The 24,540-nt window shown below is 60.0% G+C and overlaps 2 protein-coding genes across 8 annotated transcripts; both read right to left on the reverse strand.

Annotated features, from left to right (window-relative positions):
* Positions 1-14: 14 nt before the first annotated feature.
* Positions 15-9,060, reverse strand: SFN (stratifin). The gene has a single exon (XM_080378743.1). The coding sequence runs from the start codon at positions 6,206-6,208 to the stop codon at positions 5,468-5,470; it is 741 nt and encodes a 246-aa protein (XP_080234869.1). The 5' UTR covers positions 6,209-9,060; the 3' UTR covers positions 15-5,467.
* Positions 9,061-9,160: 100 nt separating this feature from the next.
* On the reverse strand, positions 9,161-24,203 carry ZDHHC18 (zDHHC palmitoyltransferase 18). Of its 7 annotated transcripts, XR_013926652.1 has the most exons (10): positions 23,885-24,199; positions 21,265-21,425; positions 19,236-19,385; positions 17,695-17,832; positions 17,187-17,235; positions 16,642-16,744; positions 14,922-15,031; positions 13,364-13,463; positions 10,854-10,946; positions 9,814-9,953 (listed from the first exon to the last, which is right to left on the reverse strand). XR_013926652.1 is itself a non-coding variant. In XM_080378735.1 (9 exons), the coding sequence occupies exons 1-9, from the start codon at positions 24,139-24,141 to the stop codon at positions 9,543-9,545; spliced, it is 1,380 nt and encodes a 459-aa protein (XP_080234861.1). In that variant the 5' UTR covers positions 24,142-24,203; the 3' UTR covers positions 9,161-9,542. The 7 variants fall into 7 exon arrangements, 6 of the variants coding, with proteins under 6 accessions (XP_080234861.1, XP_080234860.1, XP_080234859.1 ...); XM_080378735.1 differs by lacking the exon at positions 10,854-10,946 and having other exon boundaries at positions 9,161-9,953; positions 17,695-17,733; positions 23,885-24,203; XM_080378734.1 differs by lacking the exon at positions 10,854-10,946 and having other exon boundaries at positions 9,161-9,953; positions 21,265-21,350; positions 23,885-24,201.
* Positions 24,204-24,540: the final 337 nt, after the last annotated feature.

The following is a 24,540-nucleotide window of genomic DNA, read 5'->3' on the forward strand; positions in this document are numbered from 1 at the left end:
CGTGTTCCTCTATGATCTACCTGAGAACAGACAAAGCGTTTGCTGGAGGGAGTGAGGAAGAGCTGCTGTGGGACCTGAAAGCAGGTCACGCCGCTCGTGCGCACTTATCCGGGGGCTGGATGCTGGCGGCTGGTGTGCAGGCAGCGCGCTGACAGCGACGCACAAACTGCAAGCTCGGCTTTTGTAGGCTTTTGATTAAGAAAGACCCTGTGTGACTCAGGGAGAGGTTGGAGCACATCGTTTGCATGTAGAGCCTTTCTCAGCACCTGGCTTGGCTGCCCTCATCCACCTTCCTTTTTCTGGGCTTGCTTTCTCCAGTGCCTTCTCCCGACCCCAAATCCCGGGGCTTCCTCTCCTCCCCGTGTAATCCCCTCTCGCCGCCCTGCCGCAGCTCCTGACGGCGATGGAAGCGGCCTCGCACGCCACCTGCTCTGCGTCCCCGCTGCAGGCGGCAGCCCGGGTCCGGCGGCGCGGTGGATGGGGAAGGCTGGGGTGACGGGAAGCGAGGCGTCCCCCCGAGCAGCTCGCGCAGTCACACGCAGGATGGGAGCGGGCGAGACTCCCGGCTCCCAGCTTGCCGTGCAGACTCAGCATCGCGTCTTGCCCAAGACCTTGCATAAAATAAGACGGCTTTCTCCTGCAGGATGGTTTGGCCCTCAGAGCAATTGCAGACCACTGACTGAGCGAATCTAAATGGGAGTCGGGTCTTGCTGAGCAGAGACTGCAGCTAGGCAGGGAATTAAAACTCAATTTTCCCGTGTCTCACAGCTTTGTGGCTGGGATTTGGAGACGAGGAGGAGCTCGGGGGGCGGGGGGGGAAAGGAGGGTGAAGGCACGTGCTTCCATCCGCACGCACACACAAACTTGCGCTTTAACCACATCAGTTCACAGCGAGAGGCTACACTGGCGTTGCAAATAGAAAAGCAAAATTCCTGTCTGCTCTCAGTGGCTGAGCAATTTTCCTGCGAGCCCAGGGACTTCCCTGCGTATTCCTGGCTGAAATGCGGCGGCTGCGTTTCGGTGCTGTCTGGGGCTGAGGGTCGGGAAGCCAATCCCACCATACCCGGAGCTGGAACTCCGTCCTTGTGGACTTGGCCCCGTCATCGTTGAGCCTTGTAGTTGCTGTAAAGAAATGGAAGACGTGATGATAAAAATGTGAATTTTATGGCAGCTTTTTCATGGCTTTGAGAGATTTGGTGGCTTAAAAGGGTATTGTCAGGTCAAGCTGGAGTTATGCAAGAGCCGTCAAAGCTTTTATGGCTGTTTGGTTTTTTAATTTCCATACCCAGGCGGTACCTGCAGCCCCTGCCTCACCGCATTGTGCTGGTGCTGGAAAAAAGGGAAATCAAAGGTAACAGAGACCTCTCGGCTCAGGGAAGCGCTGCTGTGTCCGAGCCTGGAAGTGCTGGGGTTTGGAAGAGCTGCTGCAGCCTGAAAAGTTCAGCATTTTAGCACCGAGGGGCTCTTTGCAGCCCGGTTTTGGAAAGCAGGGGCTGGATTGGGACCCGCAGCTCAGCAGGGATGATACTTGCTGCTCCCAGTCAGGGTGAAGCAGAAAATGGCTCTGCAACGGGCAGGGGTGGCCGGGGACCCCGGGCGTGAAATCCGGCCGGTTCCTGCACCCACATGTCCCCACGCTGGGAAGGGAATGGCCTCGCCGAGGCTCCCAGGGCTGAGGGAGGTGACACTTTGGCTCCTGTCACTCCTGTTGAGCAATCAGCTGGGGGGAAGGGCCAGGATTAGTCACCCCAATTGAGGCACAAACCGGGGGGGGGGGGGGGGGGTTGGCTTTCTGCTGAGCTGGTCCTACCTGCCCTGGCCCCTCCAAGCCCAGCGCTGGGAGAGGCTGAGCCCACCCTGATCGCTCATGGGACCTTCTGGGCGAGACCGAACGCAGCAGGTCGTGTTTTTCGGGATGGAGGGGTTTGGGCTTTGGTTGCAGCCACCGAGCTGGGGTTTGCTGCGTGTGTCCCCCCCCCTCCAGCCTCCAGCCCCAACCCCTGCTTTGCAGCCAGGCCACCGGTTGCACATCCCACCCAGCAAAGTGTCACCGCAGCTGCTTGCTGGGGAGCAGCAGCACCCCAGAACTGGGTCACCCCAAAGCAGCTGCAAGGTCCCCCCAGCCAGACCCCAAAACACGGTGCCTGGATGAGGCCAAGTCAGCCAGCCTGGCACAGGTGGGTGTGAAATAACATTTTTGGCAGCCCCCAGCTTTTGCAATGTGCGTCAGGGCTCGGCCCCGTGCTGGGGGTCTCACCAGGGCTGCGGAGTGGATGAGATGGGCCAGAGGATGAGGCCAGTGCGACCCCACAGCATCTGCCCCCATCTGATGGCTACCAGCTCCAGCACGGGGCTCCTGCTCACAGGCTGCCAGTTTCCCCATCAAGCGATGGTCTCTCAGGGGGTATGAAAAGCTTCTCCAAAAACTAAAAAGCCCCCAGACCAGCACCCGGGGCGAGCCTGGCACACCCCAGTGCCTGCCTGGCAGGATGCTGCCCATCACCGCCCCGGGGCTAGCAGTGACAGCACCCAGCACGGTCTCCCCTGGGTGCTGCAGCCCAGGGAGGTGCTGTGGTGGCTCAGACTCAGCTGGCCCTGCAGGGCAGCCCGGAGCTGGCCAGTGCCGGCCCTGGGCACAAAGCCCTGCGAGGAGGTTGCGAGAGCTGGGGACAAGGGACAAGCCTGGCTGTGGGTCCTGCAGCCCTCCAGCCCCTGCTCAGACTGGCAGAGCCTTTTGCAGGCAGCATGGCCAGGGGCAGCATCCCCTGCTTGCCCTCAGAGAGCTGTTACGGTAGCCTTAACCCCATGGCTGCTAGCCACGGTGGTGCACAGGGCTGTGCCAGGACCCTGCTCCCAGTGCCTGGCTGGGAGGTTGGCTCCAGAGTGGGGGGGACACTCCCTGGCCCCAGGGCACCCATGTCTTTTTGTTCTGCTGGCGTTAAAGACACTAAAACACATATATTTGAGAGCTTCGCTGTGCACCCCCTCCTGCAGGGTGCCAGGGATGCTGACGGCATCCTCCAGCATCCCCCAGCCATGGGGCAAGGATGGGAACTGGGGTCCCAGTGTCTCCCTGATCCCCTCCATCTGGGTCCCACAGCCTTACGTGAAACAGGGGGAAGCTGGGGACCGCCTCGTGCTCCCCAGCAGCACAACCCTCACGGGAGGTGTCGCAGGGGCCCCGGGGCTCCCTCCCAGCCCTGCAAAGCTGCCGGACCGGCTGGGAGGCTGGGGAGCATCGTCCTCCTACACGGCTCAGCCACGCTGCAATTTTGGGCTCTGTTGAAATCGGTTAACTCCTGGGAGGCCGGCGGGAGCCCCGCTGTCCTCCTGGCATCCATGGGAGAAGCAGCAGGGATGGATGGCCAACCCCCAGTTAACCCCCTCCCCAGGCACCGGCACCCCCCCAGCCCCCACCTCACCTCTGCCAGTTTAACCAGCCTGGCTGCTGGTGTCCCCAGACCGCAGGTCAAGGGCCAGCGAGAGCCCTTGGCTCATTTGCCACGTTGGCCAGCCCAGCGTGGCTAATTACAGGTCTGGGGCTGGTTCCCAGGCTGGCTGCGCTGGGGGCCGGGCGGCGGCCAAGCGTTGGGGCCCCTTGCTGGCCTCCCCCCCAGGAACCGGCTGGGCTCCCCGACACCGCCGGGGGCCCCCCCCAGCTCGGCTGGGACCTGCTGAGCAAACTGCAACCTGCCTGGGCCGCTGACCCGGTCCCTGGCAGGGCCAAGGCGACACCCACGTTGGCTCCTACAAGGTGCCATGATGGAGTTGGGGGTGTGTGTGAAGGGCTGGGGGGGGGCTCACAGGGGTTAATCGCCTCGGCTGGGCTCTGCGCCCAGCTCTGTTCCAGGTGACGTGCCCTATCCAGGGCAAACAGGTTCTGGTTTGTGCAGCTCAACCTCCCACAGCAGCCAGCGCTTTCCCACGGCAGAGCCCTGGCAAAGCTCATTGCATCCCAGGCCGGTCCCTACACTGGGAGCAGCGGCCCCGTGGGCTCTGCACCGCGTGCCCTGCGCGCCCCGCAATCCCTGCACACATCGGGGCAGGGAGGTCACTTGCCTGGTCGTGCCTCGGTTTCCCCAAAGCCCAGGAGCTCCTGGCACCCCAGGAGCCGGGTGCTGGCCATGCCGGAGCTCGGGGCTGGCATGTCCCCCACGTCCCCAGCTGGGGACCCCTCTGAACCAGGGCGGCGTGTCCTGAGTCAAGGCGCGTTTCCTCCCGGCATCCCAGCATTTCCCATCAAAGGCCGGCTCCTGCCCAGCCCTGCTGCGCTTGATCTGATGAGCTCATAGCCCAGGGTGCCATGACTGTATTTTATTGTAATTATTTTTCATGTCGAAACTTGCTTTGGCGGAGGGGGGGAAGGGGGCTGCGCTTGACGAGCTGCACCCTTCCCCATGGCCAGGTGCCAGGACCAGAACTGCCGAGCTTTCACCCGCTCCAGCACGTCTGGACCTTGACGGGGACATTCCCACCCCAAGGACACCCCAGGGCTTGTCCCCATGTCGCTGCCGCTGCTGCTTTTGGGGACCCTCCTCCTGGGATGCAGAGAAGGGCTGGTGCTGGAGGACCTGGGAACCTGCACAAGGGCCTCGGTGCCAGGTTTTGGGGTGCTGTGGGTTTGCACCAAGGGGGTGGGACACCCCGCTGCAGGGGGGGGACCTTGGTGCACCCCACGGAGCAGCCAGCGCTGCCGACAGCCTCACCCCACAGCGGCAGATCCCACCCGGTGAGCCCTCCCGTGGGCTGTGGTTTTGCAGCCACCAAGGGATGGGGCTCACTGGGTACCCTGAGACCCCGGGGGGGGCTCGGGAGCAGCCGAACCGGTGCTGCAGATCCCGGGGGACCCGGCAGGGTGGGAGGGAGGCGAAGCAGGTGCCCGGCGGCGGCGGGAGCTGCCCGGACACGTGCGCAGGGGAGAGACGAGGCAGACCAGAGGCAGGCATGCAGGAGATGGTTTATTGGAGACGCACAGAGGCTTTGGCAATAGCAACCCCCCCTTCCCGGGATGGGGGGGCTGCCCGGACCCCCCCTTTGCCCCGTTCTGGCCCCTCACCTCCTCCCGTCGCTGCTCCAGCCCTTCGGGATGGGGGTTTGGAGCCAGCACATGCTGGGCTGGTTTCCCCCACCTAAAATGTTAAATATGGAGGGGCTGGCAGCCCTGGGGGATGGAGGCACCTCTTCTCCCCCCTTTCCCCCTCCCCAGAGCAAAGGATTGGGGAGAGGGAGAGGTGGGGGGCGGCATGCCAAAGCCACCCCCACTCCCGGCATCCAGGCTGGGGGAGCCATGGGGGAGCTGAGATGCCTCCCCACCCCCCCACCCCCCCCCCGAAAAACCAAAAACAGGAAAAAAAAAAAAAAAACAACAAATAAAACCAACAACAACAACAAAAAATCATGAATAGATGCCGAAGGGACTGGAATGGGGGGGCAGGTGGGGGCCGGTCCCCGGCTCCACGGGGGCCGTTCAGTTCTTGGGCTCTTCGCCAGCCTCGCCGCCGTCTTCTCCAGCGCACTCGGCTGTCCATAGCGTGAGGTTGTCCCTGAGCAGCTGCATGATGAGGGTGCTGTCCTTGTAGGAGTCTTCGCTGAGCGTGTGCAGGTCCCCCATGGCCTCGTCGAAGGTGGTCTTGGCCAGGGAGATGGCCTGGTCGGGGGCGTTGGCGATCTCGTAGTGGAAGACGGAGAAGTTGAGGGCCAGCCCCAGGCGGATGGGGTTCGTGGGCTGCATCTCCTTTTTGCTGATGTCCATGGCCTCTTGGTAGGCTTCCTGGGCGTTCTCTATCGTCTTCTTGCGGTCGTCGCCGGTGGCCACCTCAGCCAGGTATCGGAAGTAGTCACCCTTCATCTTCAGGTAGAAGACCTTGCTCTCGGCATCGCTCGCCTTCTTGATGAGATACTTGTCCAGCAAGGCCAGGACGTTCTTGCAGACGCCGTTCAGCTCCCTTTCCACCTTCTCCCGATACTCGTTCACCAGCTGTGCTTTGTCGTCCCCCTCTTCGGTTTTGTGCTCGATGCTGGAAATGACCCTCCACGCTGAGCGCTGGCACCCCACCACGTTCTTGTAGGCGACGGAGAGGAGGTTGCGTTCCTCGTTGGACAGCTCGTCCCCGTGCTCCACCACCGCCTTCATGAAGTCTGCCATGTCCTCGTAGCGCTCAGCCTGCTCGGCCAGCTTGGCCTTCTGCACTTGGTGGTTTCTTGCCATGGCTGGGACGCGGGCGCAGGGCAGACGCTTGGGCGAGGAGCGGGGCCGGGAGCCGTCGGAGCCTCTGCTGCGCCCCGCTGCCGGGATTCGGTTTTGGCTGAGCGTCGGAGCCTCGAGCGAGAGCAGGAGGAGCCAGCGAGGCCGAAGGAGTGTCCTCCTCCTCCTCCTCCTCTGCTTCCTCCCTGCCGAGCCTGGCCTTAAAAGGAAAATTGCGGTGAATCATCGCCCGCAGGCGGCGGGCACTGGGGAAGGGGCGAGGGGTGGCCAACGCCCTGCCCTCCCCATGTCCCTGGAGAGGGCTCGGCGGTGGGTGCAGCACCCATGGATGCCCTGGGGGTCTCCCTGCAGCCAACACCCACCCCAGGACCCACGGAACGCCCGTCCCGCTACTAAAAGTCCTTGGAAGGGGGACAGCGGGTTATTGGGGGGTGGGGGGGGTGGGGGTGTGTGTGTATGTGGAGATGTGGCAGCATTCAGCTCTTCCCACCACCCCCCCCCAGAGAAATGGGCCACAGGGTGTGTCAGGTCGTAAAAATTATTTCCTCCCCCCCCCCCCAAAAAAAAAAAAATCATATCACTGTCATTTTTAATATGGTGATTAACTTGCCAGTAATTGTGAGGGCTTGACGGGCAGGTATTTATTCCCACAGGTGGGGAAACTGAGGCAGGAAGGCTCAGCCGCGGGAGGGGCCGCCCCGCAGCAGGGCTCAGTCGTGGGACCAGCCTGACCCCCCCAAACATCCCCTGGTGGGGCAGCACCGCCGTGTGAGCCCGGAGACCCCAGCCCCACTGCACGGGGGGCTCCTCCAGCCCAGGGCTGCACTGCCCCAACCCAGCACCGCGCCAGGGACTTTTTTTCTCATTTCTCAAGCTGTAATTGAAGAGCTGGGGGGATTGGGGTTTTTTTGTTTTACAAGTTTTTTTTTTTTAAATTATTATTATTTTTTTGGACACAACCTGGCCGTAAGTGCCGGTGGAAACGCGGCGCCCCGATTAGGATCTCTGCTTCGCGTTGCGCTGCAGTTTCACTCTCATCCTGCTCGAGCTTGTTGCCACACGCCGGGTGCTGGCGAAGCTTCGGCATCGCCGCCTGTGCCAAGCCCCGGCCCCGGCTGCCATGCGGGAGCCATGCGGGGCGGGCAGGGTGGAGCTGGTGCCCAGCGGCATCGCGCCAAGGCAAAAAGGTGTTGGGATTTTTTTTATTTTTTTTTTTTTTTAAAGCAGCATGACTCGCTGCTTTACTCATCCCTGCAAACAGCCCCGGTGCCAACCTGGCCGGGAGTGCCTGGCCCCGTGGCATCCCCCCCCCTCACTCACGTGGTGGGGGGGGGGGAGATGGATGCTGGGGACAGGGGCGGGGGCGCGAGAAAGACCTGTGGATGCTTTTCCCAACCGCGTGCAGCCCAGGACACCCACCCCCCCGCCCAGCCTCCGTCCTGCTCTCCCCCCCACCTTCACAAGGGCGATTCGGGGCTGCTCACCCCCTCCCAGGCATGTGGGGGGTCTGGGGTACCCCTGCCCGTCGAGGGGCTCACATGAGGCAGCAGCACCAGGGCACCCAGCTGCCCCACGGCCCCCCGAGCCGCCCCACGTGCCAGCAATGACGGGTGTAAGGCGCCGTGGGAGCGGGTGATGCCCCGCTGAGTCGGGAAGAGGCATTTCCCGAGGGCACGGCCACACGGGAGCCCACCGCCCGTCTCCCACTCCCCACCCAGCGGACACGGCTTGGGGGAGGCAGAGCCACAGAGACCCTCTAAGAGCATCAAGCGAATGCAAAAGCGTCTATAGAGGGGCTGGGGGCGAAGCGGGCAGCCCAATGTGCCCCTTCCTCTAAACCCACCCCCTTCCCGCGGGAGAACACGGGGCAGCAGCCCCAGGTGGGGACTGGGCTGACCTGGCAGCCCTTGGAGCAGCAGAGCCGTATGTGGTCAGGGTCCGCAGCCCCCCGCCCCGGCTTCAAAACCTGGGGCTGCTCCCGCACCAGCCCGGCGGCTCTTGGGCTGTTTAATCCTGCGCCGGCTCCGCTCTGGGTGGGCTCCGTGAGGAGACCCCGGCCCCGGCAGGACCCCCGGCAGGATGGAGCTCAGCTGGGGTGTGCGATGGCTCGGCCTGGGCTCAGGCGCCTGCCGGCAGCCCCCGCCAAAGGGGCTGAGCTGCTGCCAAATTTTGGCTGCAACGGGCTGAGAGGAGGCTGCAAAAACATTCTGCTCTACCGGTTTCGCGCAAATCGGTGGGTGGGTGAAGGGAAGAGCCCCGAATCGCTGCGCAGAGGCTGCAGGTGAGCTCGGCTCCAGCATCACCCCGCGGAGCACCCGTGGGTGCCCTGAGCGCTGAAGAGCAGCACCAGGAGCTGGGGAGGGGGGGATCCCCAGCTGAGCCCCAGCCCCGGGGGCGCTGCCCAGGCCAGCGTGTCTCCAGCCCCCGTGGGCGGAGCTGGCAGTGCTGCAGGCAGGCGCGGGCTGGGCGCTTGAGCGGCTCCGTGGCGGCAGGCAGGAGGCAGAGGATGCTCATGGCCATTCCCAGTGGCACCGGAACGATGTTCACAGCCCACCCAGCCATCCCATCCTCAACGCTCCCTGGGCTGTGGGGATGCTGCCGGCTCCTGACACTTCAGGAGGGATGAATTTTGCCGGGGGTGCTCCGCGTGCCCCGGGTCCCACAGGCGCTGCCCGTCCCTCCTTCCCCGGCTCTCAGCGCCTGCCCTCGCCGCTGTACAAGAGGGTGCAGAGCCACAGAAGGCTGAGACTCGCCCCAAGGCCACGGCTAGTGCCACAGCTGACTTTAGGGAGCTCTGGGTTGCTGGCCCCGTGGCCAGCGTGGCCGATGGCAGGGGGGTCCCAGCCCTCCGTGGCTCCGCTGGGCTCTCCCGCCCCGTGGAGCACTGGCATGCCCAGGCAGGAGCTGCAGCGAGCAGCTCCCCTCCGGCGGCAAAGCAGCAGCCAGACGCTGGCGTACAGTAAATAGGAGGAACTTTTATTTCGTTACAAAAGTAAAAGGCATAAATAGATGGTGAATCCTACTGGGCTCTACGCTGGGCTCCGCAGCGCTGCTCCCAGCCCGCTCCGGGCTGCAGCCTCCGGCACGGCTGGGCAAGGTGCTGCAGCACTCGAACCCCTTCCCCTAAAACTAGAACAGGAAAGGGGGGAACAGGCCGGGGGGGACGGTTTGCAAGGGTAAACTGACCACGAACTAACTCCCGTCCGGAGAGGAGGGTCTCTGGCGCACACGGCTCGGAGAGGGGCTGCTGGGGCGCAGTGTGCCATGCCACCAGCTCAGCTGTAAACGCTCTGGCGTGAAGCCCGCTGGTTTCGCAAGCCCGCTGGAATGCCAACCGCTATCTTCCAGCATCTACGGGAGGGGAGACACCTTCACTGGGGGTGAAGCTGGTGGTTATGGGGAGCCACTGGCGGCCTGGGCTCAGCGCCGTGAGTCCGTCCAGCGGCAGGAGACAGCAGGAACTCCAGTTATTGCACTCGGGTGGGACGGCTGTATGGCTTTGAGCTTTGAACCTGCGGGACGGCCATCCCGGCTCCCGGAGGGGGGTTGGAAAAGCTTTTCCTTGTGCATGGCCGCTTTCCCCCCTCTCTTGCGGCGGGAGGGAGGAAGGGGCAGCCGCGTAGCCCTGGCGAGCGGAGGCACTCGTGGTGGTCGTGGCTGTAGTCTCGGGTGCTGCCCGCGGTGTCTCGGCTCCCCGTGGGGTGCTCCACGAGGGGCAGGGGGCTGGGGGCCGCCAGGGCTCTTGGTGCTGGATCAACCCGGTGCAAGGGAGAGGAGAGGGGAGGAAGAGAAAGAGAGCGTTAGTGCCAGAAATACACAAGCAAGAAGCGGTGGAGAGCAGAGCAGAGCAGAGCACCAGGCTCGGTGGCAGAATGGGGGGATGGCCCAGGACGCAGGAGAGCGCTGGCAGCCAGCGGCAGCGAGAACGCAGCAGCTCGAGTGGGCAGGAGCCCAGGGGGTGCAGCAGGGAGGGTGAGGGGCAGTTCCGCAGCCCGCAAGGGAAGCAGGGCTTTGTCACAACATGCTTTGGAAGGAACTTACCATGGCCACGGGTGCGCCAGAGGAGGAACCTGGTGCGACAGAGAGGAGAGGCAGAGGGGGACGGAGGGGAGGGATTGCCCGAACCACAGAGCGGGTCGGATTAGAGATCTGGTCCAGGCTCCCACTCCTCTACTCAGGCCACAGCTCACACACTCCATCTCTGTATCAGTTGGGGGCTTCCTCCGATCCCATCGGGGCAGCTCCACTGAGCACAGCCCACCACCACGTACCTCCTGGGCTTCCTGAACCCTCCGCCCGAAGCCTGAGCCGAGCCTCAGCCACACCGTTTTCCAAGCACCACCACACACACACCACCCAGACCGGGGGGCTCCATCTCGTACCAAGCCCCAGCACCAAGCTGGGGGACACCATCCCCCTCTTCTCCCCCAGGCTGCGGGCAATCCCTCTGCCACACAGCCCTGCATGGAGGTGGCACAACACAGGGCTCACCGCCCCTCACGCTGGTGGGATACTGGTGGGATGGATGGGGGACATGGCACACAGATATCTACACAACTGGAGGGTAACGGGCTCCGTGGACAGAGCTGGTCATGCAGTGGAGATGAGATGGGTCGCTTGAGTGGATGAGAAGAAAGCGCTTCCTTACCAGCTAACCCTCAGAAAGCAGGGCTAACGTCCAGGGAGGGGGCAAATCCCGTCAGGCTGTGCAGGAAATGGCAAAATCCTGGCAGGCATCCTCCTGGGGAAGACACCAGAGATTATCTACCCCGACAGCAGCCGGCAGGGCCAGCGTGGGCTGCGTTACCCAGTGGGGACCACAGCTCCTGGCACAGCCCTGGACTGAGCGCGGGGGCTGGGGAAAGGATGCTGAGGTGACGGCTTCTGCAGGAGGGGGACGGGCGAGTGGATGAGACACTGTCCAGCCTGGAGACATGGGACAGAAATATCCCTTCACTCCAGCGAGTCACAGCTAAGCATCCCTCGGAGCCCCATCCTGCAGGAGGTTTTAAGAGCTTCCAGGCAAGCCCTGGGTGCGATGGACTCCAACTGCCACCTGACAGATGTTAAATACCAAGGCACCTGCCCTTTTCTATCTTAAAGGAATAAAATAATAACCCAACCAATTAACTCTTTAAAAATATAATTTTATTACATTGAGGAACAAAGGAAACCGTTTTAAATGAACCCCTGATCATCCCCCCACTGCTCCTCACGCCCTAGCCCCACATCTGCCCCTAGAAGGGAGCGGCAAGGCTCCCTGAGGGCAGGGACAAGCCCCGCTGGGGACACCCCTGCAGGGGAAGCAGGGAGGGAAGGGCAGGGTGGCCTCTGGGAGGCAACACGGGCAACACGCCCAAGCACCTGGCCCAGGAGATGGCACGAAGCTGCAGGACCGGGGCGGCTGGCGGAGCAGCACCGGGATCTGGCCGGGTGGCGGGGGCCATCTGCCGGGATCCGGCAGAAATTCAGCACCTGCCGCCGCGCTCTCACCTCGGTGGGGAAGGCAGAGCTGGTGGCCACAGCAAAGGAGCACCAAGAGCTCTGTGCAGCCAGCCAGAAGGTCAGGAGATGCTCGTGCCTGCACCGTCCCCCAGCGCACCCCAAGCTGCGCGGGCTGGCGCGGTCACTGTGTGCCAAGCGCGACGCTGGTGGGTTCAGGCTGCCCCCCCCCCGAAACGCGCTGCCTCTGCCTGAGGTTGAAATACACGTGTGTGACCCCCAGAAATCTAACCGGGCAGCTCGATGCTGCAAGCCTCCGCCCTGGTGCTAACCAACGCTACCTGCACCGAATATAAAACGTTCTACGTAGAAAAAAACCCCAAAAAACCACCCTACAAATTGTGCAAAAATATCCAGCAGCTTTTAATAACATGATTCAAGTATTGCTAACAAGGTCTGTGACTCTCCCCTACGCACACTCCAGTGTCAGTGACGCAGAGCTGGCTCCTTGGCCCAGCTCCTCCGTGTCTCTGCAGGCACAGAGCGATGCCCACGATGCTCACGGCTGAGCCCAGGCACAGGGGAATCGCTCCCGAGGCGCTGGGAACAGCCCTGCTCCCGCCTGCCGGCCAAAAACCCAAACCAAGGACAACGTGAGGTGATCAGAGACCAGCACCAGCTCACTGCTCCCTCTGTGAAACCCCGCCTGGGGAGGGTGCGACCCTCAGGAATTCACACACTTTGCTGTTGCCTTTTGGTCTCTTACAGACAGGACAGAATGGGGCTTTCCTGGCAAGCCAAGGTTCCCAAATTTTACAACTGCAGCCTGGCCAACCGGCATCTCACACCGAGAGCCACAGAACGCTGCGTGTTTCTTCCTCCCCATTAAAAGGAGGGTCACCCTAACCTGTGTCCTTGCTGCAAAGTGTTGTCTTACTGACTGGCGGGGCCCAACCATAAAGAGTTCTTCAGCAGCTGCTCAGTGACCAGCCAGAAAATAGGACCGACAGCAGCTGAGACATCTAGCTAGCTTCCACATCTGCTGGGAGCCAGAGTCTTCCCAGCTGAACAGCCCCAACTTACCAAGGCACAGCAGCTTCTGGAAAAGAGAAGCCACTCGGGCAGCAGCTGAGGTGAGAACCTGGCCGTTAAGAGACAGAACGGCCCTTCCAAGCTGGCACAGGGGAGCAGGACGCGTTCATGGAGATAACAGGGATACCAGGGGACTTGCACCTCCACCAGACCAGAAGACAAGGTGTGACAGCCCAGCTCAGCGTGGGAACCATCTAACAGTCCCCATCTCCCTCCCTTTCCCACCTCATCACTCCCGGCAGGACACGCAGCCACCCCTGGAGCAGATGCTCCGGGCTCAGAGGTCTGGTGGCTCCCCAGACCTACTTGCTTCCTAAATGCAGCAGGGACCCTCCACTTTCTGCACGAGTCTGAGGGTCTGGCACGCTGCTGGGCTTTATCAGTCTGAAGTCCAGACAGGGCACATCACAGTGAAACGAATAAACAAAAAAATAATAAATAAAATTAAAAAAAAAAAAAAAAAAGGCAACATATGGCTCAACTGAGTCTCTGACAGCTCCGCATCGCAGGGCTGTCCCGCCTGTGGCCAGGGAGATGGTAAGAGGGGCAGGTACCGGCTGGAGCAAGGTGCAGGCACAGCAGGCACTGGGCTACATCACAGCACTGCTAGGGAATGCCTCCTACCATACTGGTGTCAGTTTTGGCTCCAAAGGAAGGGATTTCACTTTTAGGACTGGACGGGGTCCCGACATCTGGCTGGATAAATCCTCTTCTGTCTATCAAGCTGGAAAACAGAAAAGGGAAAAGTGCGAGGGGAGAGGAGTGAAGGAAACGGAGACTCCGTCCGCGAAGAAGGGAGCTCACAAGCCACAGAGAGGGCTCTCCTCGTGGGAGCTGCCACCCAAAGCGTCGGCAGGAGCGCGCTGGGTAACACAGTCCTGCCCATTAGACAAACCACAGACTTTATCACACAAGCCACCAAACAGCCTTGGGGCAGCTAAAGCTCTGGGTCACCACAAACCCAAATGGGAACCGGCAAAAGGTCTTCAGAACAGGAAAATAACATGGATGAGGAAAGAATCGGGAGCAAAACGCTGTTCTCCTCTCAACCTCCCAGCAAAGAGCTCGACTCCCTGAATCTGTGGATTTACCATCTCTGAATGGCAGCACCGGCATTTTGGCACCTCCGAATCCAACAAAAAGCTTGGGGGCACTTCAGAGAGCAGGGCCAGATGAGTCGAACACACCGATTCTCGCTGCACAGCCTCGGACACCCTCCCCTGCTCTTGTGTTACACCGGGTTAGCACCTCTGAGATGCTCCACATAAATCTAAACTGGATCCACTGAATAACCTTGTCTGAAGGATCCCCACATGCCCTGGGACAGGCCGGGAGCTCCACGCACAGGGGGACACCAGCCTGGCTCTGCCCTATTGGTCCCTCTCGTGACAAAGCAGCGATAATCCCGTGCTCGCAGGTGGAACCACAGAATCATTTAGGTTGGAAAAGACCTTTAAGATCAAGCCCAACCATAAACCCAGCACTGCCAAGTCCACCACTAAACCATGTCCCGAAGTGCCGCATCTACCCGTTTTTTAAATACCCCCAGGGATGGTGACTCTACCACCTCCCTGGGCAGCCTCTTCCAGCGCCCAAAGCTTCCTCACAGCCGCAGCAAACTGTTGTTTTAACCTTTGCCCTTGTTTTAACGTTGGTTCTGGGTAACTCACAGGTAAGAGCATTTGGCGAGATGCTGCTGAGCACTTCAGGTAACCTAAGTGTTTGTAAACCCCAGGTGCCCCCACTGCCTGGTGCAGATCTCTGCTGGCTGCTTCCCACCAGGCTCAACCCTCAGAGTACAGGAGGAAAACCACGTGCTAAGTAGTACCGCTACTACTGGTATTTACTGCCGAGCCCTTTGGTGCCGTTACTCTCCCCTTACTGAATTGCAGGATGTGTCTTATCTGCAAGCTCCATGAAACAATTCCAAGTGACCAGAACTCATCAAGCTTAAACACAGGAGAAGCAACAGTTGCATCTCCTACTTAGACACGTCTTGCACCCTTCCTCTGCAGAGACTGGGAAGCTGTTTCCTCCTCCTCCTCCATGTAGATGTGTTTGTGCTGACAGTGTCTCCCCGGAATCTGTCACTGATATCATAACAGATACATCTGTCCTTTCCACGGCCCCTCTCACGGAGCAGGATGCAATTCCCGACGCCATGGAGGTCAAGGACTCTTACCTGGGATGGAATGGTCCACACAGCACCGCACAGCAGTTTGTGAGGATACTTTTATGGCTGTAGGGATTGGCAAACTCTGAGCCCCTCTTATTTGACCAGGACCCTTTGATCTGAAAGGGAAAGGATACACACAGATTAAGATAGGAACGATGCGACAGCAGATAGCTACACGATACTGGACCTGGTTCAAATCCTTGCCTGAGAGGTGGAAGGCTCGTCTTACCGCAGATGTCCTCCCCTCGCTTCCACAAGCGGGCCAGCTGCAGAAAGGCAGCCAGAGAAGACAGCAACATGCTGCTCCTGCCTCTGCCAAGGTTCAGCCTTGCACCTAGCAAGCTCCAAAGCTGTGCCCTCCCCGTGCCGCATGGCAACTCGCCAGCGTCCCCATCTTCAGCGCCAGCCTCTTCCTCCTCCTCCCCTTGTTCCCTCCTAGGCTAAAAGCTCATCAGAGCAGGGCTCTGGCTCCTGGTCCCTCCTGGCCTCCTCAGGCTGAACAAACAGCAAGGGGATCCCCCGGCCATGCTGCTCCGGGAGGAAACAATCGCATCTGTCCCCACCCTGAGCAGCTGTCACTGGGACTGATTTCGAAACCCCGGTCACACCAGGCGTAGGCACACACGAGTGGGCAGATGCTATACCTGGCCTCAGGCCCCCGGCTGCAGCCAACCGTTTACCGTGACATTTCCTCCTCTGGTTTTTACTTCCTCCCCCCAGTTGCAGCATAAGGCTGGCAACGTGGGCAACGCAGCCAGGGAGGCAACGGGCCACGGGCTTTGGAGCCGGTGCTGCCAGTGCTGGGGTGCAACCTCCATTAGCTTCACCTGGCACGGCCTCGTGCTGTTCTGCCAGCACCTTGGAACGTAACAGAAAGGTGGAAAGGGGGGAAAATTTAAAAAAGAAAAAAAAAAAAAGGGAGGAAGAAAAAAAAAGCCAAAAAAGCGCCGGAAAAAGGGGAAAAGCGCCGGAAAAGGGGGAAAAGGGAAAAAGAAAAAAAAATAGGGAAAAAGAAAAAAAAAGGGGAAAAAAGAAAAAAAAAGACAAAAAGGCAAAAAAGGACAAGAAAAAAAAAAGGGGGGGGGGGGGAAAGGGATGCAAACATGCCTTCTGCAGTGCTGGAAGCTTCCAGCAAGGATTAGAGGTAGGTCTGGCCAGAAGGGTGAATTTTGATTCCCAGGATCTGACAGATCCTGCTTTTCCGTCCCATCTGCCCTGCCCCGGCCACTCACTTGGCCCTGGGCGCCTGCGCCCCCCAGCTCAGGGCCACCCCCACCCGTGCCGGGCACGAGCAACTGACGAGCCCCAGGGACTCGCCCAGGGTCCCAGCGGGAGGGGATGCCGAGTTCAGACCACCCGTGTCCCAGGCCGACACCCAAACCCACCTCTGGGCCCAGCCTGCCTTTTTTCATCTCAGAACTCCTAATTTTAAGCAAGGCCACCCACAGACTGGAAAAAACCACACACGTGACTCTTCTAACGTTTCAGCGCGTGACCCTCACAGCCTGACAACGCTGAGCAAACACGTGTCGCAAGGCCCCCTGCCACGGTGGGCTGCTTTCCCCACACCCCCCCAGCCACCTGAAACTGCAGCCCCCACACCTTGGGGACGGGCCGTTTGCTTTGCAGTGGCTTATCACAGGCAAGGCAGGTGGCCGAGGGTCCCTGCAAACCTCACCTCTGCTTAGGAAGGACCAGGCGGAAGGACAAGCATCCAGGTACTTACATCTTCGTTTGTCGTCAGGTTGGAGGCGACTAAGTAAGTGTGAAAACCTGAGAGGCCCAAAATAGACCAGACTGAGAAAAAACAAATCACCAGCTCCAGCACAGTGAAAAGAAAAGTCAAGGAAGCCTCTGGGAACAAAACCCATCCTGCAAGGAGAGGCAGAGGACCGCTCTGGGAGGCGTACACACACGCCGGGCCACCAAAACAGCCCAGCCAGCTGCCCGTTCCCCGTAACATCCCACCGGCACCCACCGGGCACAACCAGCTCCAGCTGCTTCCCAAACCTGCAAACTGGGAAACAAGTCCGTCACCCACCCTCGGTCCCTGCTGGTGATCTAAAAGCCTTCCCAACTTGGTGGTGATGTCTGCCTACAGGTGAGGGGATGCCTGCCTGCCCCAGCCAGGTAGCTGGGGGACTAAATTAAGTTGTGGGAAGCACACCGGGGTGACCCTCTGAAGAGCTCGTTGCACCGCTCTCGTTACATGATTAGCGTTGCTGCACCAGTGCTCGCCAGCCTGAGCAGCTGGTGGCGTCAGAAGGATATCTTGCAGGTGTCGTCTTCAGCGTGGTGAGGAATCCATCTCTCTGAGAGCCTGCAAAGCGAAAACGGGACAAGGAACGACAGCCCGTCAGGCAGCCTGGCCTCTCCAGCCAACACTTCACTCCCCAGCGGGCAGCCACCCCGCTGTGGGAATCTGCCTGCCTGCCTGCAAACATCTACAGCCTGTAACTTTGCAGAAGTGTCGGTGTGCAGACACGGCTCCAGGAGCTTTGGGACTGGCGGGCAAGTCACCTTCCCCGCAGGTTAAGAGCGGATGCGCCCACCAGCTCATTTGCTCTGGAGGGGACGACCCAGGCACCAGCCCACAAGGTCCCTCCGCAGCAAAGTGCAGGGTGGATCCTGGTTCCCATCAGCCCGAGATCCTGTCTACTCAGGCCACCTGCACCAAAAAGCCTGGTGTCAACCAAGCAGACCTTTCCTAGGCTCTCTCCAATGACCCAGCACTGCCTCGAGCCTTCCTTGCCAGGAGCACGGCACCCATGGTACTTACGCAGAGTGAGGTGGGTGACGACGCAGGCGAAGATGAAGGCTGTCAGGAAGGAGAGGGAGAGGATGAAGGCATAGAAGTAGCGATAGTTGCGCTTCCCCACGCAGTTGCCCACCCAGGGGCAGTGGTGATCAAACCTCTCTGAAACAAAGGGACACCGTGAGGACTCCTGCCACCTCACACGCCACAACAGAGTAAACTCTGCGGAGCCTCCACATACCAGGGGCTACACACCAAGCTTCCACCCGCCACCCTGAGCGCAGAACCTCTTCGCAGCAGGACGTCAGCAAGAAGTTTCAACGGAGCACTGCTGCCTGCTCACATGCCCTTTTTCTCGTCAAAGGCCGAACCCTTCCACTCACCAAACCCTGCACAAATGCAAGCCTTGTGACTGTTAACATCTACTAAAACCGAGAGAGAACAGGGAAAGTGTGGCAGTTTTTCCAGTACCGAGCAGACTGGCTGTGTGCACACAGCAGCGCTGCTCCCTTTCTGCCCGTCAGCTTCCCCCACCTTCTTCGGGGCAGAAAATAATTTTCAAAGTTGAAAGATACGCCTCTAAAACCACAGAAACTGCCTGGGAACCCAGAGCAGGTGCAATGTGTCTGGAAACACTCCCGACTGCCTTCTAATGAAAGGGCTGCATTTCAGCCTCTCAGGACTGCAGCAACCGCTCTGCGGGGCACACCAGTGCAAACAAAACCCATCGCACGCAGACGCCCACCCGTTGCTCCCAGACAGCTGCTCTTCCAACGCTGCCCCAGCCGCGGCTGCGCTCCAGCGTAAGGAGGAGTCACCGCCACCCACGGCTATTCCCAAACACATAACGCTTGCAAGCTCCCAAACTTCTTAACCAGAGCCTTGGGGTCCTGCGACCGCTCGTGGGTCAGCTGTTCCTCGGGCTGCCCTGAAAGGCAGCATAAAACGCAGCCTCCGCATCCACACAACGTACAACCAGGAGCAGCTGCACGAGGAGTAAATTCTCTGGGCATGTTCCTAATCACACACCACCCTGTCGCCAGTTCAAGTTGCTCCGGTGCGGCCAGGCTGTGCTGGGAAACTCCCTGCCCACCCCACTGCAGCTGCCCCACGCCTGCGCCCGTCTGGACAGAGCCATCGGAGGTGTTTCTTCAGGTCCTTGTTCATTCCCTCCTGCCCCATCACACTCTGAGGGCACAGCGAGAGGACACAGAGGAGCTCAGCCGGCATCTACGGCGGCATCTCTACCAGCCAGGTGACAGCAAGACCACAGACAACAAGGAGCCTGCAGCAAACCTCATGTTTGGTGGAAGCCTTAACTGCATTTCACAGGACTGTCCTCCCAGAAGCAGGGAAAGCAGAGACAGGGAGTCTTGGACGTGCTGCCCCTTGCCCTGAGCCACTGCACCCGTGTGGCTTTCATTTCAAATGGGAAGAAGGAAGACCACTCAGTATCTCGCTTCACAATCATTTACAAGAAGCAAAAGCAATTTGTCCAGGAGCATAAACCATGCCTCCCCTGCCCCGCCAGGAGATACCAGCACCTTTCTACTTTCTGGGCTTACCGACACAGTTGTCACAGACGCTGCAGTGAGAGGTGCGTGGAGGGCGGAACATTTTGCAGGTGTAGCAGTACTTGAGTTTCACCACGTACTTGTTTATGACCACTTCCATCGTGCGGGCTGGCGGGCGATATGTAGAGGTACCCATGCTGTCTGCCAAGGGCAAGGAGGGACGGTCAGGCTGCTGCAGGCGAAACTCAGGTATCACCCCAAGCTGCCTCCTGGCAGGGTAAGGGATTGGCACACGCTCCCCTGATTTTAAGCAAAAGCTAAGAGGCAGCTCAGCCTACAAGATTTGTTGCACGGCGGGCAGCCAGGAACTCCAGTCAGCTCCTCGCAGCATTATTTATGTCCTTTCCTTGTCTGTTCAATGGCAATGATGCTGGGATGCCAAGAGGAAGTAATATCTGCCCAATGCTTTGAGAACATAAAGCAATTTATAAATAGCAGGCATAAAAGCAGCAGCGTTAGTGTGCCCAGTAACACCAACTCAGCTCTGCGCATCTAACAGATCACAACACAAGGAGGCAACATAATCTGTTACTGCACGTGTGGTTCCTCCTGTGCTGTAAGCATCCGAGTTACAGCAACCAGAGCAACCTCCGCAGCAGCCTCCCCTGCCACCTCGAGCATGCAACCTGCCAGCCCGCAGCTGGAGCCACCGCCGGGCTCAAGAGGCTCATTTCCATCGCAGCGGGGGAGGACAGCGAGCAGGTCTCAAGTGCTCCAGGCAGATTTCCTTCAAATTTGACATGTGTGTGTTAGCAGCACAAGAGGATTCCTCCCCCTCAGGGTCGAAACTGAGGATTTTTAGCGACAGCGCAAGTTACGTCTGCGTGTGTTAGCAGTTTCATTATTCACTGGGGACTGGCAGCCGAAGACTGTTTCTCTGCCTAGCAAAAGTGTTTGCAGTTTTGGGGGTTATTCCTTTAGTTTAGTTGCTCTTAAAAGAGCACTTTTCCCACTCTGAAAATAGAGATGTAACAGTGAGCATGCTAAGAGGATAAGAAGTGGATTATATTAACAGGAACAGCTGGCACACGAGGCAGCAACTGCAGCCAGATTACTGCTTTAGGCACTTACAAACAGAAACATCGATAACCACTCTTAAGGATATTTTAGAACCATTTTTAGAGTCAGATGTAGAATTACTGCCTCGCAACTGTCTTCAGTGGGGCAGATTCAAGCTGTCTCACATTAGCTTTGTTAACACATTTGTTACCATGGGTCACATCAACAAGGTCCCTGATCCTGGATGCACACACCTTCCCGGCCACCACCAAAGCAGTGTGACATAGCAGTTTTTAGATGGGGACAAACATTAGCATACTGTTAGAAACCATTACAACAAAGAAAATCTTGCAGCACAGCAGGCTCAATGGCAAATCATAACCTTAAAAAGCATTCATGCCTAAATTAATTATCCTACATCCTCACCACCCACATTTTGCAAAAGAAGGTATAGTTTCAGATTCCTCAGAGTCTGGAAAACTTTTTAAAGGAACTAACGTGCCGTTACAGAGCAGCATAGGCATTGCTGCTCTGTCTGTGAGAGCCTGGCAGCGTGATTTCAAAAGGGGACTCCATGCTCCCCCAGCCACTGGTACACGGTCCCTGATGGCATTCACCTTTAGGACGGTGAGGCTGCAAGCTCTGAGCTCTGTGCAGTGCTGCTGCCCACTTGGGTGCTGTCCTGAGGGCAGGAACAGGTACAGCCACGTCCTACCGTACAGGGCTTCACCTGGGAAAGTGCTGGGACTGAACAGAAATGAAAACCACCTCCGCTTCTCTGCGGCTCCTCTCTGAAGCACTGCCTGCTGCGCTAGAGGAGCCTGTTGCGCCTCTCCTGCCGGGACTCATAAGACACTGTCAAGCCTCACAATCTAATGGTCTGGCCTCTTCTCCCCCTAGACAACTGGTAAGGAGCCACGACGCAAGAGAGGAGACTCTCTGAGCCTGAAACACGTGCGTGCGCACACATACACGCAGGCACGCACTGAACCCAACACAGGAGAAGGAACAGAAGTCTCACCAATCCGCTTTTCCAGGTCTGCAGCCTCACTTGGGGTGGCTCGGGGCAGGATACCTGGGTCTCTGAAGCTTGTCTGGAGCAGGCAGCTGATGACAAAGAAGAAGAGGACAGCTGCAATGATGGGGATGGCCAGGGTCAGGTGACTGGCAAGGAAGGGGCAGCTGTTAAAAAAAGAAAAAAGAAAAAAAATATTACATTGTTACCAACCATCGCTACAGAATTGGCTAGCAGCTGTGACACTACACACTACAAATCATTATGGGGTAGTGGGCTGAAGTGCTGCTGCTTTGCAGAGACCCCTGGAGCAGCAAGAGCCAGCCCAGAAAACGCTGGACTGGCACTGGGAAGACGGGGTCTTCAGCACAAAGGCAGCAGTGCAAGGCCCTGTACACCTCTTTGCCCTTCTGAAGTCCCAGAATCACATTTCAAAAACCTGTCAGCTGCCCCAAAGCCCGGTCACCTTCTACAACAGCAGCATCAAGAACACCTGGAGAAACACCCCAAGCTAAGCAGGGATCAAAATCAGCACGAACGCGATCCCATTTGGTCCAACACGTGAAGCTGAGAGGGAACTTGGCTTCAATTCAACACGGCTTTGCTGTCTCTGGATGACTCGCGTGCCCTTCATGCTGTGCCAGATGTTTGGATGAGGACGCCTTCCAGCACTGACACTGCTGTGACAAGCCACCAGGCACCTAAGCAGACGATGCCCGCTCCTTGGCTGGCTGTACTAGACCTGGGGCTGTTTTTCCACAGATGGGAGCAGCACGATCGCGCTCCACATCAGGGCAGCTCCGTTACTTGCGGCGCAACAGGTGAAGCCAGCAGAGAACACAGCTCTTTGCCCAGCACGGTGCCAGAGACCCCCTCCCGCCCCTCGCCCGGCAGAGGGATTTGCTATTATAAGCACCGCTAAGTACCCAGAGCGGAGCGCAGACAGACAAGCTGCTCGAGCCCTGATGTCTGCGGGCAGTGCCAAGTCTCAGTAACGCTGGGAGGCAGTTCCAGAGGATTAAACAACTTTTGTTTCAACTCCCAAGCTCAGCTGTCCAGAACAAAGCGGCCACCGAGCAACAAAAGCCCTTCGGCCTGAGACCAGCGCTGCTGCCGAGCCCCCCTGGCTATCTCCCTGCCAGAGGGACAGAACTGAGACGGGAGCTTCTTGCCACCCCATTCCTGGGGAAATCTCTGGACACCACCTTCCCCCAGCAGGCAACGAGAAATCACATAAAACCCGTCAACTGTAGACACAGGCAAGACGTACTCGCTATCCATCTAGCAAACCGTAACCCACGCAACAGGAGCACACTGCTAAAATAACAACTTGGAAAGCCCCAGGGCATCTCCAACCAAGAAAAGAGTGACTAGGCAAGAAGGGAGGGGAAAGCAGATGTCCTCTGCTTGGCCCCGTGCAGAGCAGTTACTGTGCTAGTGCTGCCCATTAGTTCTGGATGCAGCAGCGAAAGCTGTCAAAGAGGCGCAGATGACACTAAGAAAGGAGTTTTCGTGTCGGGATGCTGTTACTGCCTCCCACAACTGCCTGCCCCTTTCAGCTCATCTGACTTCTCAGAACCTTTAATCCGATCAAATACCTTCATCCCCCCGCCAGCAGGCTCGGGCAGCTTTCCTCTGAGACTGGCGGAGATAAAACGCTGTGATCCCAAGGCAGGCGTGACGCCCCTGCTTGGTACAGCGGCAGGAAAAACGAGCTCCCTTCCCTCCCGAGAGAAACGGGGAGGCAGGACAGCAGAAGCCCTCGGAGATGTCAGTAGCCAGGAGCACCCCTTCCCCGGCTCCTCCGGGCAGCGCAGGAGCCTGTACCGGGGTGCTCGTACCGGGGTGCTCGTACCGGGGTGCTCGTACCGGGGTGCTGGTGGTTCCCCCTGACAGGGCGCGGGAGTGGGGGGCTCTGCCAGGCCAGCTTTCCAAAAGAGAAGGGAACTGGGGGAGACGCAGCTCCCTCTGCCCCAGACTGCTGCACAACGGGGGCAGAGCTCCGGTGCAGACCCCCACGGTGGGACCCCTAAGAATTTTCATAATTTATCAAGCACCTTCAACAGAAACACTGTTCCTGCTGCCTCTGCGGACAAAGTCCTCCGGTCCTGGGGGTCTCCTGGCTCCGGTGCTGGACCAGTTGGGAGCGGAGACTGGGGGTGGTGGTGGAAACCTGTATTTAGGGCATCCTGGGAGGATGTTAAACCCCTTCCCGGGGCCAAGGCTGAGCAAAAGCCCAGGGTCCCCCCTCCCGCCCCCCACAGACACCCCTGGGGACAGGCGAGGGGGAAGCAGCGCTGAGTGGGTCTGGGGGCTGCACAGCAGGGAATCGCTCGGGGGGGGGGTGGGGAGAGATACCGGGACTCCCTTGGGGGGTGCCCCCAGCCCACCTCCCTCTCTCCGCCAGGGTGGGGTGCCAGCTGGTCCATGGCTCCCCCCAAAAGGAGGGGGCTTAACGGGGGGGGGCCGGGCGCCGCTCAGGACCCCCCGGGGCCGCACCCCAGCAGGGGAGGGGGCCTGACCCGCGGGGGGCCGGGGCCCTGGCACAGCAGCGGGGGGGGGGGAGCACCCCAGCGCCCCCTGCCCCTGGGGGTGCCCGAGCCCCCGGCCCGCAGCACGGACTCACTCGAAGGCGAAGAAGAGGCCGCTGGTGGCCAGGATGAGGCCGAGGGTGAGCGCGAAGACGCCGCTGTGCCGCGCCAGCATCAGGCGCCCGCCGCAGTAGAAGCGGTTACGGCCCGGGAACACCTCCCACTTCCGCCGGGGCCGCCGCGCCGCGCCGGGACGCGCCGCGCCGGGGGGGGCTGCGGCCGGGGGGGTGCCTGGCCCCGGCGCCGGGGCCGCCGCCCCGGGCGGGATCTGCCGGTACTCGCAGTCCTTCATGGCGCCGCAGCGCCCGGCCCGGCCCGGCCCCGCCGCTCGCCCGGCGGACGTGTCGGCCCCGCCCCGCCCGCGCAGCGCCCCCTGCCGGCCGCCGCCAGCCCCGCCCCGCCCCGGGGTGACCACCTGCCCAGCAAACCCCCCGCCCCAGCCCCGGGGTGAGCCCCCCAGCCCAGCCCCGGCCCCGCAAACCCCTAGTCCCGGCCCGGGGGTGAACCTCTGCCCAGCCCCGGCCCCGCAAACCCCCCGCCCAGCCCCGGGGTGAGCCCCCTGCCCAGCCCCGGCCCCGCAAACCCCCCGCCCAGCCCCGGGGTGAGCCCCCTGCCCAGCCCTGGCCCCGGGGTGAGCCCCCTGCCCACCCCTGCCACGGTCCAGGAACCCCCCCCAGCCTCAGTCCCGGGG

This window comes from Falco punctatus (genome assembly GCF_963210335.1).
Source record: "Falco punctatus genome assembly, chromosome: 3".
Taxonomy (NCBI): domain Eukaryota; kingdom Metazoa; phylum Chordata; class Aves; order Falconiformes; family Falconidae; genus Falco; species Falco punctatus.

What these genes read in the sequence shown, in the direction of transcription:
- SFN (XM_080378743.1), bottom strand. Translation starts at nt 6,208, where the DNA reads ATGGCAAGAAACCACCAAGTGCAGAAGGCCAAGCTGGCCGAGCAGGCT.
- ZDHHC18 (XM_080378733.1), bottom strand. Translation starts at nt 24,141, where the DNA reads ATGAAGGACTGCGAGTACCGGCAGATCCCGCCCGGGGCGGCGGCCCCG. An exon ending in AGACCTGGAAAAGCGGATTG is followed by an intron (nt 19,386 to 21,264) that starts GTGAGACTTCTG and finishes TGCCCTTGGCAG; the next exon opens with ACAGCATGGGTACCTCTACA. An exon ending in CCAAAACTGACACCAGTATG is followed by an intron (nt 9,954 to 13,363) that starts GTAGGAGGCATT and finishes GGGTTGATCCAG; the next exon opens with CACCAAGAGCCCTGGCGGCC.